Source organism: Malaya genurostris, chromosome 2 (assembly GCF_030247185.1).
Source record: "Malaya genurostris strain Urasoe2022 chromosome 2, Malgen_1.1, whole genome shotgun sequence".
Lineage (NCBI taxonomy): Eukaryota > Metazoa > Arthropoda > Insecta > Diptera > Culicidae > Malaya > Malaya genurostris.
In genome coordinates this window covers 235457382-235473753 of record NC_080571.1, presented here as the reverse complement: position 1 = coordinate 235473753, position 16372 = coordinate 235457382, and the positions used below count along the sequence as shown (strand labels likewise).

Sequence of the window (16372 nt, the reverse complement as noted above, 5' to 3'; positions counted from 1 at the left end):
TTTTATGCGGACTGTTTCACATGCTTCCTTCCTCGTATTGTTGCCATATTATTTAACGACATTTTCCGAAGATTATTGACGATTTTGAAGAAGGATTAATAAAATTACACTATTACTGAGTGTACCGGTACAACATCTTTCGTTAAAATAAATAAAATCTTTTCTTGGATCAATTAACTGTTTATAAAATTAATAAGTTTGTACGTTTCTCGAAAATTATTATCATGAAAAAACGTTTTATTTGTTCAGGTTTAAATGTTTAGGTTGTTTGTATCTAAAATTGAGCTTTCGGGTAACTTTGAATTCATCATAATTGACTTCTAGTTAAAGGACGTTATTCAAAAACTTAACAGTGTAAAAATTTGTGGAAAGGGATCAAAATTGAATAGAATCAATAATCAAGAAAGATTCTAATTGTCAATTTTATCATTCGCTAACAATCTCAGCGCTTAAACTAGAGCAAGTTTGTAATTAGTCAATTGAATATGTTTTTAGTCTAGTGTGTCATCATCATTATCATCTTTATTTTTGTATTAATTATGAAGACCCTAGAAACGTTTCATTTTTAATGTTATTGTGCTCGGTCGTGTCTTGAATACAACCCTCTAATTTTTTTTTATTTCAATGTATTTCATGTCATGGAGTTTTAGACACAATATTAAATGTTCTTCCACGTAAATTTGCGTGAGCTGCGACGCTCCATTTATGTGCATCTAATAAGATGTAAAATCACAGGATTTTTTTAAGTGTGCAGTTCCAAAATAGCTTCCTTTGGAATCAAACGTACTGCTCCCATTTATACTCACAATTTCATCCTCCGAAGCAAGAACTTTAGGAGCACATTCAGCTCTTTTTCCATTAACTTTGACCAACATCAGATGTAGGCATATGTAAATATTTCAAATTGGAATTATCTGGAACGTACTGTGCTGAACGAGAGATTCCGGAATGTTTCTCTCGGGTGTTTGTGGCACTGAAATCTACAAAGTCACTGTTTGAGTTGTCTTCTGAGGAAGAGTCATCACCATACAATTTAATTGCACCAAGACCTGATATGATATCACAAACTTAATTATATCGAACGATAAAAAGTTTCACACGAATGGGAAATTAAACATGAGAAGTGTGAGAGAAGCATAGCATGCTAAGATGGAACCGGTATGCGAGTATCTTTTCGTTCGTTAACAAAAGTACTCGTATATGAGTATAATCTTGTTGTGTAACAGATTATATATCAAAGAATGACAAAAAAGGCAATATTTCATTCCAGATGAAAAATTTGAAATGTAAAAACAAAAAAAAAGCAAATTATTTCCGAAATATGTATTCATCGTTTTCTCAACTTGTCGATTTTCAATATGGGACAGATATGCAAGTATGAGCTGCAAGGTGCTTTGATTTCTTGATTTCCACAAAAAAAAATACGAAATGTTGTTCGAATGATGCTTTGTATTATGTAAAACATTAGAATTTATTTTGTTGACTGAGATTTTGCCTCTGTGTTCTCCAAAGCTTTGGTGATGTTTGTTATACAATTGACTAGTTCACTTCAGTTCAGCTAGTTTGATCACAATTGCGAAGTACTCAAGGGGAAGACGCTTAGAACAATGTGCCAATCACACATTAACACAATGCGTTGGTGCATTTATCAATATTGGCACTTTCGTTTCATACAGTTGCACAGTTGCGGCACACAAAGGGCTCAGTTTTGACAAGTAGCTGTTTCATGGGGCACAGCGTGGCACACTTAGACTCACAGTATATCACGTATTTTTTAAGAGGCACAATATAGTTTGTGTTAAGCGACTCTCCCCTTGGAAGTACTTCAAAATGAGTGAAAGAGCTTTTTCGAATTACACAACAAAAGGGCACTCTGTGATTTGAACGCTTTAGAACTCTTTTTTTTGGAGATGAGATTACTTTTTGAGTTTGTGTTTTAACAAGCATGATTTGATGATTCGGATATTAGCCTTACCCGAATTCTTTAATTTAGTAATTCGGGTATTCCAGAATTTTTAGAACTACTAAACCATATCATTATTCATTGCAAAGCAAGCCTGCAACTTGCAGCTTTGCAGCAATTCTGTCGCACTACCTAGAGAGGATCAACAAAAGCTTACCTACCCGCGGGCTCTACCTTCATCTGTTCTACCCGTAAATGTTATTTTTTTATACGTTCTCCTTTTTGCATTCCTTGGGCATGCACTTTCGACATTTGACTCATCTTCGGATACCGATTCTAAGGGCCATTTGCATATTGATATCCAACCAACACTACAAAGCACAGATCGAGGGAAGGTATGCATAAAAAAATATTACCCTCGTTCGACAGGTAGATCATCTGAGGTTTTGTGGAAAATATTTTTTCCTCCGTCACTATTTCGCTTTCTGAATTCAGTCTCGTTTTGGCGGTTTATCCGAAAGGAAGCTTGCGAACGTACGTGCGAACGTGTCCTGTGGGAAAGTAATGCAGTGCAATATCGTAGTTCGGAAGTGAAGAAAATAGTGTTATTTTTTGTTGTTATTTTGGGAAAAGTGTGCAATCATGAGCGGTGTCACGATGGGTCACATCTTGGATATGGATATCGACATGGAATACGTTTGGGTAATTATTTTGTAGATTTCGTATGTGTTGTTAAACTATTATCGTGTGAATGTCGAAGATGCGTTCTGAACTCAGAATGGTTAGAATTGCAAATATTTTAGCTAATATGCATAGATCTAAATTTTATACCTCCAAATTTTATATGAAATGTTTTTTTGTAACTGTTGCGTACTATTGATGATTAATGAGAGGAACGCTTTCGACTATCCTTTTTCGTCAAAAATAATTCAATCTACTGGGGAATAGTTCGAGAACAACTTTCGAATTCAAACTAAAACCATTACTTTCGTTGTAACGATTGTATTTGAAATTTCATCAAATATATCTCGTCATTACATTATTCTCATACCGTACTTATACAGATTTATGGAAACAACCTGGATCGGTTGTTTTCTAACACAACGACCTCCGAATCAGATACTATCAGATCAGGTCTGTACTTTTGTATCTAACTTTAGATCCTGTTAACTATTTCAATTAGACTAAAGCTGGAGTTTAATAAAAGATACAAATAGTTCTTGGAAGCGTGAGCTTAGATTAAAAAAATACAAATCAATTAAAAAGGGTCTGAATTCGCATAGAAAGTAATTAGCAATTTGAAAAAATAATCACATATTTTGCATGGGACGGTTTCAAGCAATTATCACATACTCCGTATTCGACCTCCGATTCCGGAATTACATAGTGATGAATGTTAAAACCTTTAATTTCGCGAGTGTATTTTTATAAGTGACGATGCAAAGAGAAGCAAACACTTTACTACTCAGTAAGCTCTGATCATTTCGCCGAATGGGTCATTTTGCCGAAAGTCGTTTCGCTGAAAGGGTAATTTCACCGAAAAAGTGACTATACCGAAAGGATTTTTCAACTGAGATATAATACAGAGCATTAATATCGCCTAAATATTATATGTAGTATTGCATCTAATTTTAGTGGTTTCTTAAATAAGAACGATTGTTTTACTGCCCGACGCTACGACTACTGATTTCGTTATTAACAAAACGTTAAAATTTACTTGTTTCCCGACAGCATATGTATATGTAGTCAGTGAATCAACAGCAAAGACTCGCTGATGAAATACTTGTCTATTTTCCAGAGTGGGTTGGTTCATGAGAGCGGTCATAATTTTTCGTAATTCAGAATACTACGTACTGTACTGCGTATGCAATGTAAACATTAAAAAGACAATAAACATTGTTAAAGTCTGGAGTTAGATGACTCTAAAAATGGCTTAGTCCTTCGCTTTAACAAAAACAAACTGGATTGCTTTTCGATCAGATATACCAATCCCTCTCAATGTTCATTTATATAGCACCAAAATTGGTACCATTATCATTGGTAATAAATTTCATCAATTTGTTTTAGTCTTGTTAAGACGTAGAGTCGTTTTGAACTAGTTTTAAGTTTGAGCAGTATCAGTGGAAAACGAATTGGAAAAATGACCTGCGAATACTATGAGGTGAAAACTGGGAAAAAACTACCACAGAGACGGGACTCGAACCTGTAGCTAGCTCCTGTCCAGGGAAATCGTTTTGCCAGTTGAACTACCCTGCATGTGAAGCACACGAAGGAACAGACTAATTGATCAGAAAACCCCAAGCATGTTCAGCTGTGTTCGGGCGCCACACAGTTCAATTATAGTAATATCTCTATGGCAGGCCCTCCGTCAGCATTCTCAACACGTAGCATCTATTCTATTCAAGTCTATTTTATGTTTGTTACATTTTTCTTTGCAAAAACATGAATAGAACATATTATACATTCAAAATAGTATTAGACAATTTTTTTTATGTAAATCGACGTAATTTGTGAGCAAAACTATGTATTTCAACTTTTGACCGGTAGTGTACGTGATAATCTTCCCCGGATAAAACCCCGTAGCTAGTTAGTTTTGCTCGATGATGCACAGAAAAAAATTATGAATTTTACAGGTGATATAATTCTATAAACGATACAATTCACAACTACTTAAATTTTCCATTTGCACAGATTTTTACTCGGGTACCAAGTGCCTCTGTATAAATATATATGTATAAATTATTCAACAAGCTGATAAGTGTTTCTGTGGTTCAATCGATTAACCGGTATACTTTGTGATCTAATGTTACTCTGTGTTGTACATAAATGGCGTGCAGAAACAAATTGCAGGGAATCAATTGAACACACTAAAAATATATACACTAAAAAAGAATTGAATTGTTTTGAAGAATTATAAAATTTATCGAAAAATATTAAATTAAAATATGAACACTTCTTTTGTGTTCTTTTGAATGTTTTTGAAGTGTGTCTACACAGAAAAAAATTATGAATTTTACAGATGACAGAATTCTAAAAACGATACAATTCACAACTACTTAATCTTACAATTGACGCAATATTCCACTTGCCCGGAATTTTACATGCTCCGAGTGTAATTTGCACTCGGCTACCAAGTGCCGCTGTATGGATTTATATTTATCAATTATTCGATGAACAGATATGAGCTCTGCGGTTCAGTTGAGTAACCGATGTTCTTGTGATCTCATGTTTCTCGGTTCAAGTCGCGCTTCTGCTATCGATCTTTTGTTTTTTATTTCATTCGAATTCAAGACATGTTATTTTTAAAGCACACAATTTTATATGTTCTGGAATATAAATTTGTATGAAATACGACGCTCCATTGATGTGCATCTTATAAGATGTAGAATCACATGATTTTTTTCGAACTGTGTACCACAGCAACCCATGTTTCCACTCAGTAATTGAAAAACTGAAAGTATGAGATTTTTTTATCTTTATTTTTTATTTTCTTTTGAGCTGTAGAATTATGTTCTGAATGAATGAATGGCCGAAATTATTTTTTCAAATACAAATATATAGCTCGAAGTTTTGCTTAAAAGTTGTTTCAATTGTAACTTCGTTTAAAAAACGCCTGGCAAATAAACGTCGATTGTTGATTTAAAATAAAAATGTTGCAAAAACAACAAGAGATGCGTTAGTTTTCGCATTTTGACAAAACGCTTAATTTTATTTTCCAGTGTATATGTTTTTAGCACGCTCGCTTGACTTTTCATAATTTTTGTACACTGAAAAGTTTCCGAATTGCAACGAATTGAAGTCTTCAGTCGATTCGTGGAAAAATTTCGTGGTTTTCCACGCTGAAAGCATGTGTAACGTTTTATTCAAATCAAAGAAAATTGATGATCTTGTTTGTTTATGAAACTGTTTAGCAGTCTTGCCGACACATTTTGGGTTTGAATCCCGTTTATGTTAATTTGAGGAGTACTCATTTTTTTCTACATTTGAAGATTCATAAAAGAAATTTCCATGACACATAAATCATACGAGAATTCGATCGGAGTAAAACAAAAATAAACTTGTCATTTTAGCCAACAGCAAAACAAAAATCTAGCTTGAAGTGAATGTTGCACCAAAAAATTGCGGCTAAAGTGAAAGCGGCACCCAAATCGTGGTGGCACATTGTATCGATCGTGGTGACATTTGCAAGTGTTCGCCACGCTGTTTGAGCAAATTTTACACACAGTTCATATGTGAGGCTGTATATCTGTTATTTGAGATTCTACTTAACTTGTCAAATGACACAATATTCCATACGTACAGAAATGTATTATTAATGATGTTATGAGCAAAATGATTTAAATCATTTAAATCAATTTTTTATGGGATTTGCTCACAATATCATCAGTAATAGACATGGTCTCATTAGAAGTAATGTTTTATGATTTCCATGATTTCATAGAGCCTGTAAAGACTGTCCTGGAAAGTATGGACGCACTTTGATTTCGCTGTAAATAATTCACAAGTATTAGATATTCAAATTTTATTCGATATACTGATAATATTAGACTACAACAATAGAATATTATTCTCAACATTTGCTACTTAGCCATTGTCGACTAGTTGGCGCTCCTTCTTGCGAACTTTCCTCATTCAGACTTCTTGGCGACAAGTTTTTACACTTTTTTCCAATCTTTTTCGAACTGTTGAATGGTTTTGGCTGCCGAGACATGTTTCCTAAGATGTGCCTTCGTTAATGCCTAAAATTCCTCAATTGGTCGAAGTTGTGGACAATTTGGTGGATTCAGGTCTTTCGGGACGAAAGGGACATTTTTGGTAGTATACCTTTCTACCATTGATTTCGAGTAGTGGCAAGAAGCAAGAACTGGCCAGAAGACAGGATCCTTGTGGCTTCGAATCATGGCTAGAAGTCGTTTTTGTAAACATTCCTTGATGTATATTTCGTTGTTCATTGAAGCAGTGGTGATGAAGGGTTTCGAAATCTTACCGCAGCTACAAATTGCTTGCTAGACCATAGCTTTTTTACCAAATTTTTCGACTTCAATCGATGTCTCGGACTGGTTTAACACTTGTGCTTCTCGTACCGTATAATATTGTGGTCCCGGCAAGAATTTGTAATCGAGTTTCACGTAGGTTTCGTCGTCCATGATTATGCAGTTCAAATTTCCAGCAAGAATCGTATTGTACAGCTTTCGAACCCTCGGCCTGATCGATGCTTCTTGTTTCCGACTACGTATTGGTTGTTTCTGCTTCTTTTAGGTTTGAAGATTCAAACGTTATGTAGCACGAAGAACATTTGATCACTTTTTTGGCCACATCCCGAACTGAAACCTCCTTCTTTTGCTCGAACGCCTTCAGTATATGTTTATCCAACTGAGGGTTAGCAGGACCTTTTTTTCGACTCGTTTTCGATTTATCCTCAATGGTGTTATCCTCACCGAACTTCCTGATTGCATTTCGCACGGCTTTTTCACTTACTCCTTCCATTTTTGCTATCTTTCTCAGTGACAGTCCGCGTTCTGTGCACCATTTGTACACAATTTTTCGACGTTGTTCTGCTGAAAGTCCACGCATTTCAAAACAAACTAATGAAAACGAATAAACAACTGCGCAAGTGGTTAGAGAAGAGTGTAAACAACAGGACGCAGCCATAAAAATTGAAAGGTTCTGGACCATTGCGAAACTACACCCAGAAAAATTAAACCTAGGCCATACCAACTCCACTCTGAATACTTCAAAAAGAGTCGTAAATTGATTTTTTAACTACAACACGATTCTAGTCTCGTGTAGTCTGCATATATGTTCACAAAATTTGTATTTTTATTTATTATGCACCTAACAAAATTGGGGTAAGATTGGTAACAAAGAGACACTCACATTTAATGATACATATATTTTCAGCTCTGATTTTTGAAAAGTTTTTCTGTTTGGACTTTCCGAAAGTTATCCTCGTCTTTAGATTTGCTCTTTACTAGAATGTGGAATTACTGTCTAAAGGTAGAAAACGAACAGATTTTTCGTTACGTAATTGAATTTTATTTTAAAAGGGAAGGGAAATTCCCGTAACGTAACGAGTTCGTGGCGCCTGCAATAAACACTATACGATGTTTGATTTTTCCAAAATGCAAATAAAACCCAAACGAGGCTGAAATTGCTTTTGAAATTGCAGCTTGTGATCGTTGATAATTTCATTTAAACGTGGTGAATTTTTCCTCTTTTCACTTTTGCTAAAATCAATCCGTGAAAATATATTCATGAGATGCAAATCATTCAGTGCACATCGACATCAGCTCGGCGTTGGCTGGCTTGACAGAGAAAGACCATAAAATCGGGCCTTTTTCAGTTTTTCCACTCTCGTTGGTGCATCATTCAGAAACATCCTTTCTCGCCAGACTGACATCTTACTGTGGAATGAAATCCCAAAATGGTTTAAATTTTATTGCGGTGTTAAATCCCACCCTGATCCCTGCTTTTGGGATTGAAACTACCCTCACATGTCAGACATTTTTTATGAGACCAATGAGACAGATGATTTGGATTTTTGCAACAGTCTTTCTCCGAAACTTTTTTATTCGGTACGTTCAAAGAACAGACTGATAATCTTGTATAGCTTGGAAATTTTCTTTAAAGTAACAGGTAGCTTCACCGTGGCACCTGTCGGTATGCAATGCATCTGCCCCATGTCGAGTCACACACACAGAGGGAAAAGGAAATGTGATCAAACAAATAGACCGCTCAAGTATGGATACTGACGGGGTAATCTGAGCCGTTTGTAGCATGGGCCTGGGATTGAGTGCACAGAACTAGAAACCAAGATCGTTCACGGATTCTGACGCACAGTTCGCCTCGCCTCGCCTGGGGATGGTTCAGTCACTTGGAACGGAATTGATTGTTGTTTCATTATTAACTGTCGGTGGACCGCGCTGTTGTTGCAATAACATCTATCTCGAATCAATATCGATCTCAGCCTGGTTGATCTCGTTTCAGTTCAGTTCAGTTCAGTTCGTTTTAGTCAAGATTTGTCCTCCGGGCGTGACTCTACCGAAAACAATGTTTCGAAGGTTTCATTTTCTTCTGGTTCGGCCTGTAGTAAACCCCGTCGAAAACCACTTCCGAGACGCTAATCGAATTGTTTTTTTTCTTCTTTTGCTTTATGTTCTCCTTGCAGCTGGATGCCTTTTCCTGTCCCACGATCAAGAAGTCCCATCAGGAGACCACCCAAGACCTACTGGAGACCAAATCAATGCTCAACGATGAACGCAGCACGTGCGAATCGCTCAAACAACAGCTGTTAGAAACAACCGAACGGGAATCGGAACTCCAAGAACTGCATCGATGTGAAATCAGTAAAGGTATTTACAACTCCTTTGACTAGCTTCCCATTTCATCATCAACCGGGTCATCTAATCTGTGTACCCTTTTTTTCAGTGGAGTCCTTTTTGAGCGAACAACAACGTACGGCTACCGATCGAATTGCGGCTCTTGAAGCTGAACTGCTACGGGCCAAGGTTGAAACCGATGTAAAAGTACGCACCTGCACCGAAGAGTTCGAAATCAAACTGATCGGCTCTGCGGCGGAGATAGCGCAATGCAAAGCACGCGAAATGGAATTGTTGCAGCGAATAAACGCTCTGAGCTGCACCGAAAATGAACTCCGAGACAAAGTACACTCCAGTGAGTTGGAGTTCAGCGAACGGCTGCAGATCGCGTCGATGCGCGAGCGGGACTTGACCGAACAGTTGAAACATCTCAATCGTCAGCTGGAGGAAATGCAGCGGGCTGCCAAAACTCGGGAGCAGGAGCTGGAAGAAAAACTTAGCCTGACACAGGACGAGTGTAGTTTTCTTCGACACAGTCGGAACTCGTCGGAACCACCGCAGGGTTCGGACTACAGCGGGGATGTATACAATCGGGGTTCCCAAAATGGCGAACATACACTGCTGGGGAGTCCTTTGCAGAATAACAAATCATCCAGCAATCTAAATCAGGCGCAAATTTTACACGATGAAGTTGACAGTTTGCGTTGTGTGCTCGATTTGAAGCAACGGGAGATTTCCGAGCTACGGAAACAGACCCAAGAGTACGAGCGAGATGCCAAGGAATTGCCGGGAGCGTTGGTGAAAATCTCGGCGCTTGAATCCCGGATTGAAGATCTGCAGGTGCAACTAAAGACCAAAACCGAGGAGGAGAAGTAAGTCGAATTATTCCGTGTTCCTAATTCAACGTACTCATCGCGTGTCGTTTTTTTTTCAGAGACCTCCAGCAAAAGCTAAAACTACTGCAGGACAACCTGAAGCAGGAAACCAAAGTGAAGAGTCGTCTTTCGCAGCATAACGAGGAGCTCCAGTGGAAACTGAAGCAAAACTCGGAGAAATTTTCGCACGTGTATGCCGAGCTATCCAAGAGCTACCACGAGAACTCTAGCTTCATGAATGCGACGCGCAACGCCAGTATGGATCAATCATCAATGGCGACACATCCGTACCATAACCAAACGGTCATGCACAACCGTTCAGTGGGTTCGGATAAAGTATTCGAGATGGACGATATTTCGCCGCCTACGTCCCCCGTTATCAAGGGTGTCGTCGAGAAGAGTGATTCCGTTTCTTGGGTACTGGAGATGGACGATGAACCACCGGAAATCTCCGCATCACGAATGGTGCGTCGGGCGGGTTCATTTCGATCCTCCTACGTGTCGACACCGGCGGGAGGACAAGATTTGAAACGACAGAAATGTGGCGGTTCCACCGGTTTGAATCACACATTCAACGGGGGTGGCATCCAGCAGTCGAGCTCGGTTGGTTCCATCTTGAAACAGCAAGATCAGTCACCATCGAAAAATGCGATGGGTTCACCGGGTACACCTCGATTGCGATCGAAATCGGTGAGCATCAAGACGACGGAGCCACCGAAAAAGATCGTTCGGTCAAACTCGGGAGCGTCCAGTTCAGCGGTTTCGAAGCCAATCAAAATGGCTGACTTGCCGTCATCCTGGAAGGAACCACCGCTTTACAGTAGCTCTCCGTACGCTCATAAAAGGTTTCTGAACGAACGAATGATGGAAAATGGCGCCGGTAGCAAATCATTCGCTGGGTTTCGAGATGGAAAGGATTTATTTATCGAGGAGACAGAATTTTTAGGGGACTTGGCTGATAGTCCCTACAGTCGAAGCCGGACGAGCTCGTTCGGTGCTGGACCGGTGGAAGCGACACCCGAACAGCCGGCAGAGTTTTTTCATCGCGACAAAACCCCAAATTTTAAGATGAGTAAAGAGAACCGTGGATTAATTACATGTGATACAAAAGCGCTAACCGGGTCCGGAAGTGACGCGGCACCAGCGCATAAGAAGCGGCGTGAGTTTTCACGAAAAAATCTTGCCGGAAAGAATAGTATGTTACCGAAGGAAGCAGCCGGGGAAGCACTGGTTTCCGGATCGAATTCAGACGATGAAGCTTCATCCTCGTCCTGCCTGTCAGATGACCTTTCCTCCAGAGGCAGTGCCCGTAGTAGCAGCAGTAGTAGTAGCACTAGCAGCACGACAAGTACTGGCAGTGGTCCATCTTCATCCAGAACCTCTGGTAGCGGAGCGGGTCAACAGGAAGCACTTGTTGTTGAGGAGGAAGAGGAGGAAGAAGATGGTGGTGATGTTAAGCCGTGTCCGGCAGGAACTGCCAATGGACGGCGGCGCAGGTCATCTACCATTTCCCTGGAGGATGCTTTGATGCAGAAGATTGTTGCTAGTCTGAACCGAGGAATTTCCGGTGAGGGTAACGAAACACCCATGGAAGTCAGCTGGTCCGAGGACGGAGACCCGTCCGAATCGATCGTATGACAAGACGATGATAGCTTTTAAATCGTAATCGAAAAGGTAATATTTTGTGTTTAAGTAGTGCAGACAGTGGAAAACAAAGTAGGCATAACAAAACAGCAAACAGAGATGAAACGTTTCCTTGTATGGTCTTTTCATTGCTGGTGGCCTACTCGGATCGCAAAAAAATACTGACACAGCCAGGAATACAAGATCCCTCGGGTAGGCCATGGAAACCAGTCGAGACCTGTAATTTTATTGATTATTTGTTTTTTTTACGCTAAGTCCAGTTGTTCAGTTGTTAAATGTATATTTTCTGTATTTATATCTGAAAGATGAAAAAGGCATGCTAGAGAGAAGGGAAAGTAAGCATCAGTAGAAAGATTGTCGATATGAGTATGAGATCTGCTAGTTTCAGTTTGTTTTTTTTTAACGAGTATCTAATGCGTATGCGTTTGCGTTTGAAGCAACCAATTTAAAAAAGTAAAACAAGAGAAACGATTAGTCAGTCACAGAGTTAGGAACGTTAGTTATTTTGTGTCCTTGTAACTATTAGCAAGATAAAAGGAAAATAAATGATGTGTTATTAGTAGATATAAGATATCCCCCATAGTAATACGATTCTTGGCAATTGCTTTGGTCGCTCGCGAGACCGAAAGCGGTCTGCGTTGAAAGAAAAACGAAAATTTGTCATTTTGAAAAAAATATTTAATTGTTACTAGACTTGTGTAAGAGATTTAAAAAGATTGTAAAAATTGTCGAGAATAATAAACAAAATCAAAACAACCAGCAGTTTATATAATTGTGCGTAAACTTTAGAATATTCAGTAATAGAAATTGCAGTAAATTCAACAGAAGAAAAATATGAAGGATTATTTTCCAAGCAATCAAAAATCGTGTTCTGAACCAATCCAATTGATTTGAATCTGAGCTGCTCTCGCTAGTAACCATCGGAAAATCACAGTAGATTTTAGTAGTAAAACCTAATTGAAATCGATGGCATCTTTGTATGAAGCGAGCAAATCTTACTCTTGACCGTCATAATTTTTGTACTCGCGGAACAAAAAGATTGGATCACGTTACAATATTCCGGAAAAATTTGAGTTCTTGTGATGACTGCGCCCGATAGTATGCACTTTCAGGCTTTAGATCACCAATAACTATTCAACTAGCTATGGAACGGAAGGAGCTATCAATTGATTGAAAACACTATTCCCTATAGCTGAACAGATACGATATTCTTGAAAGGAAACTAGCAGAGATTACATGAAACTGCGTATGTACGTTTTGAAAATATGGTGGAAGAAGTGATTGTTTATTTACAGTTTTTACCGGCAAAATCCACTGCGTTCTGGGGTCGGATAATATTGCATTGAAAAGTAGGGATATTGATGTAAGAAGATGTGTTTAGCTATGCAGCAGTTTATCTACAATGATGCAAGATGTTGACGACTATGATTATGATGATGATAATATTGCTAATTGATGCAAGATATTATGTTGAAAAACCAATTTGCAGACACAATAATCAGAAAACAGAAACATATTGAAAGAAAGGTTGTTTTCATTCCTGAATCCGAAATCATTAATATTTTAACGGGATTATATTGGCCTGAATTTAAACGTTTTTGTACCCATTTTTATCAGAGCTTCAAGAACCATCTCACCACTTTACTATCTGCTAAAGCGAATTCTGTCAACACTCTTCAATGCATTTACTCGTTGACTGAGCAAAGCAAAGTCTTGAAATTACATTCCTTTTGTGGAATTTGGCCTTTCTGTTTCAACAGATTTCGCAGCCGATTCTTAGCGTACAGAATCATTGCATGGCTAGTACTATGGATTCTACTGACGCTAAGAACCCTTCCAGGTCGGGGCTCGTTGACTGAGGTAGGATGAAAATCGATGGCTTTGTTTCGGTTTTTTTGTTCCACTACCGTATTAGTATTTTAACTGAAAAATTGTTGTAAAAGATATACTTAGGTGTATTTTACCAGCCAATTTTCAAACACCAATGATACTTATTTCAGTACAATTCGTTGAAAGTAGTCCGGGTGGTTTGTTCTTGGACCAATGAGTATATTATAGATATTCTATCAATAATCTAAAAGACTATGAAGCTCAAGATTTCGCACAATAGATTTGGTGGGAACTTATAACCAAACAGAATTTAAAAATTAGGGTTCCTAATATTTATCGATCAATTTATTCCTTTTATAGCAATAAAATATGTTGAAATATTGCTGCGGTTTGCGTATTGGGACGGAAATATTTCAAGTCTATGAAATAGCCGCTTTCCAAATCGGTTGAACCCGTATCGGTTGATATGTTTCGGTCGGAATTGTAACCAGAGATGCCATTTATACAGATTTATCTGTATTATACAGATTTTTACATCCTCATACAGATCTAATACAGACTACAGATTCACTAAATTTAATACAGATTTCACAAGAAGTAATAAAGAAAAATTCAACTGTTTTCGTCTGAGCTATCTTTTAGTATTTGATTGCAGTGACGAGTTATTTGATGATCAACACAAAAGAAACATTTATATTACAATTTGAAGAGTGAGTACGAGAAAGCGGAGCCAAACTTGGTACTGACCAAAGCGAGTAATGCTAGTGATGTCTGATTTTTCGTTTTAATCGATTATTAGGTTTTCGATTAATAAAAAAAGAGTCGATTAGTATAATCGATTATTGTTACGCACTAATCGATTAATGCAATTAATCGACCAAATAAATAAAGCAAGTAAAAATATGAGAAAATGTGCTAGAAATGTTGAATTCAGAACCTGGATTCTATTCTAACTAAATTCTGAGCTTCAATGCAGGTTTAGTTTTGTTTAAAAAATCAGTTTCAGAATTCAGATCCAGATCACAGGTTCAGAAATTAAAACTATGACGTAGGAACTGAATGTTAATTCCGGGTTCTGGAACTGATTTCTTGACTAGATTTTGGAACTGTATATCCTTAATTTACATTCGAAATTCTGATTTCACTTCATAATTCTGGTACATCCAGTTTCAGCATTCATATTCAGAATTCAAAACATGTATGCTAAAACTAAATTCAGAACTTGGATTCTAGAACCAAAATATTGCGTGACACTTTATTTTTACTTTATTTATAGATTCCCGCATACGCATGGCTGCCAGCTGGAAAAATATGGCTGGCAGACATTCTGGTGACCGACTGCCTCACCGCTGCCAGATATACAACTCAAACGATACAACCGTATCCACCAGAATTTTTCCACATTGAAATCTTTGACATTTTCAGCGAAGGTGAGAAGATGAAAATGCTCGGCTAACTTAGATACAGGCGACTTTGTTTTGTCAAATTGGATTTGACAACCGTCACTGAATCAATTTTGGTAGCCGTCTGGTTGCCATGGCTGCCCAGGTAGCCAAAACGCTATGTGGGTTATAGCAAACAGTAATCAACTAAAAAATATCTTCTCTCACATTAAGAACAAATAAAACAATGTCGGCGATTCTGACAACACTTTTATTGCACACTGCGGAAACATAAATTTCAAAGTCGTGTATTTGCTTATGCCAATTTCAACCAACCGTGAGCTGGTCCAAAACTGGCTCTGGAAACGAATCCATAGTTGTCTGGTCCTGTCCTAGAGCTCAACCTTAGGTTGCAGACAGAGTGAGCGCGAGAAGCTGAGTCGAGCTTGGTGCTGATCAAAGCGGAAAATATATTTACAGCAAATCCAAGCATGCCTCTCACTTTTGGTCTGCTAACGTCAGTCACCTGCTCGGCTCAGCTTCTCGCGCTCACTCTGTCTGCAGCCTAAGGCTAAACGTTATCTACAAACTGATATAGATATCGATTAATTGATTGCTATTAATCGATTAGCTCGATAAGTGGCACTGCCGTTAATCGATTACTCTAGTCTTTTAATCGATTATTTTGATTAATCGAGTAAAAAAATACATCACTAAATGCACTTACAGTAAATTAAAAGGACGTTGTCAGAGGGAAAGCTGAGCAGATTTATCACTTGCATTATAACAGGGCTTGCTGGCTTGCTGAAAGTATGCTTCCCTCTTTTGGACTGCTAATGTCATCCACCAGCTCGGATCAGCTACTCGTGTTTATTCTGTCTGCGGCCTGAGAGTTGAATGACCTAACTGTCATATTAGGTCAATTTTTAAATCTAAAAAAGTATATGGAATTGAAGTTTAATTGTGGTTGAAAAAACGTTCATATTAAATTTCGTCTTTGCATAATTTTGTGTTTTGGAAACGCTCAGTTATTCAGTAGCTTTTTGATATGAAAGAATTGAGAATGATTTTTATTGGAATGCTGTGTACGATTGAGTACGGTGTAAGTTCTATTTCAATTATTGTCCTACTAGCCTTTTAACGCAAACAAGCTTACACGTTTTGCATCGAAACGCCTTGTCTATGCTGAATTGCCGAAAGAAACAAGGTTAAAAGTTTTGGTACCAGTATGTGTAAATAAGGAGTGTATCGATAAGTAATTAGCAACATTCAAACAGTTATTACTCTGAAATGGCTTAATTTTTTGCAGCGTGTTTTGCGGTGACATGTTCGTTTACATGACAATAACAGCTGCGCAATCGATTGGTTTCGGTACGGTTTATCGTTTCAATGATAAGTCGAATTGATCCGGAAACGCGA

General features: G+C 38.1%; 1 protein-coding gene across 2 annotated transcripts in view; it reads left to right on the top strand.

Moving 5' to 3' along the window:
- The window catches only part of LOC131428205 (uncharacterized), a 441911-nt gene extending 429414 nt beyond the window's left edge, over positions 1-12497 (top strand). For both annotated transcript variants that reach the window (XM_058591951.1, XM_058591950.1), the window contains exons 8-10: positions 9072-9255; positions 9332-10094; positions 10157-12497. In XM_058591951.1, coding sequence (XP_058447934.1) covers positions 9072-9255; positions 9332-10094; positions 10157-11735 — 2526 coding nt within the window. In that variant the 3' untranslated portion in view covers positions 11736-12497. The remainder of the gene's footprint in view (positions 1-9071; positions 9256-9331; positions 10095-10156) is intronic.
- Positions 12498-16372: the final 3875 nt, after the last annotated feature.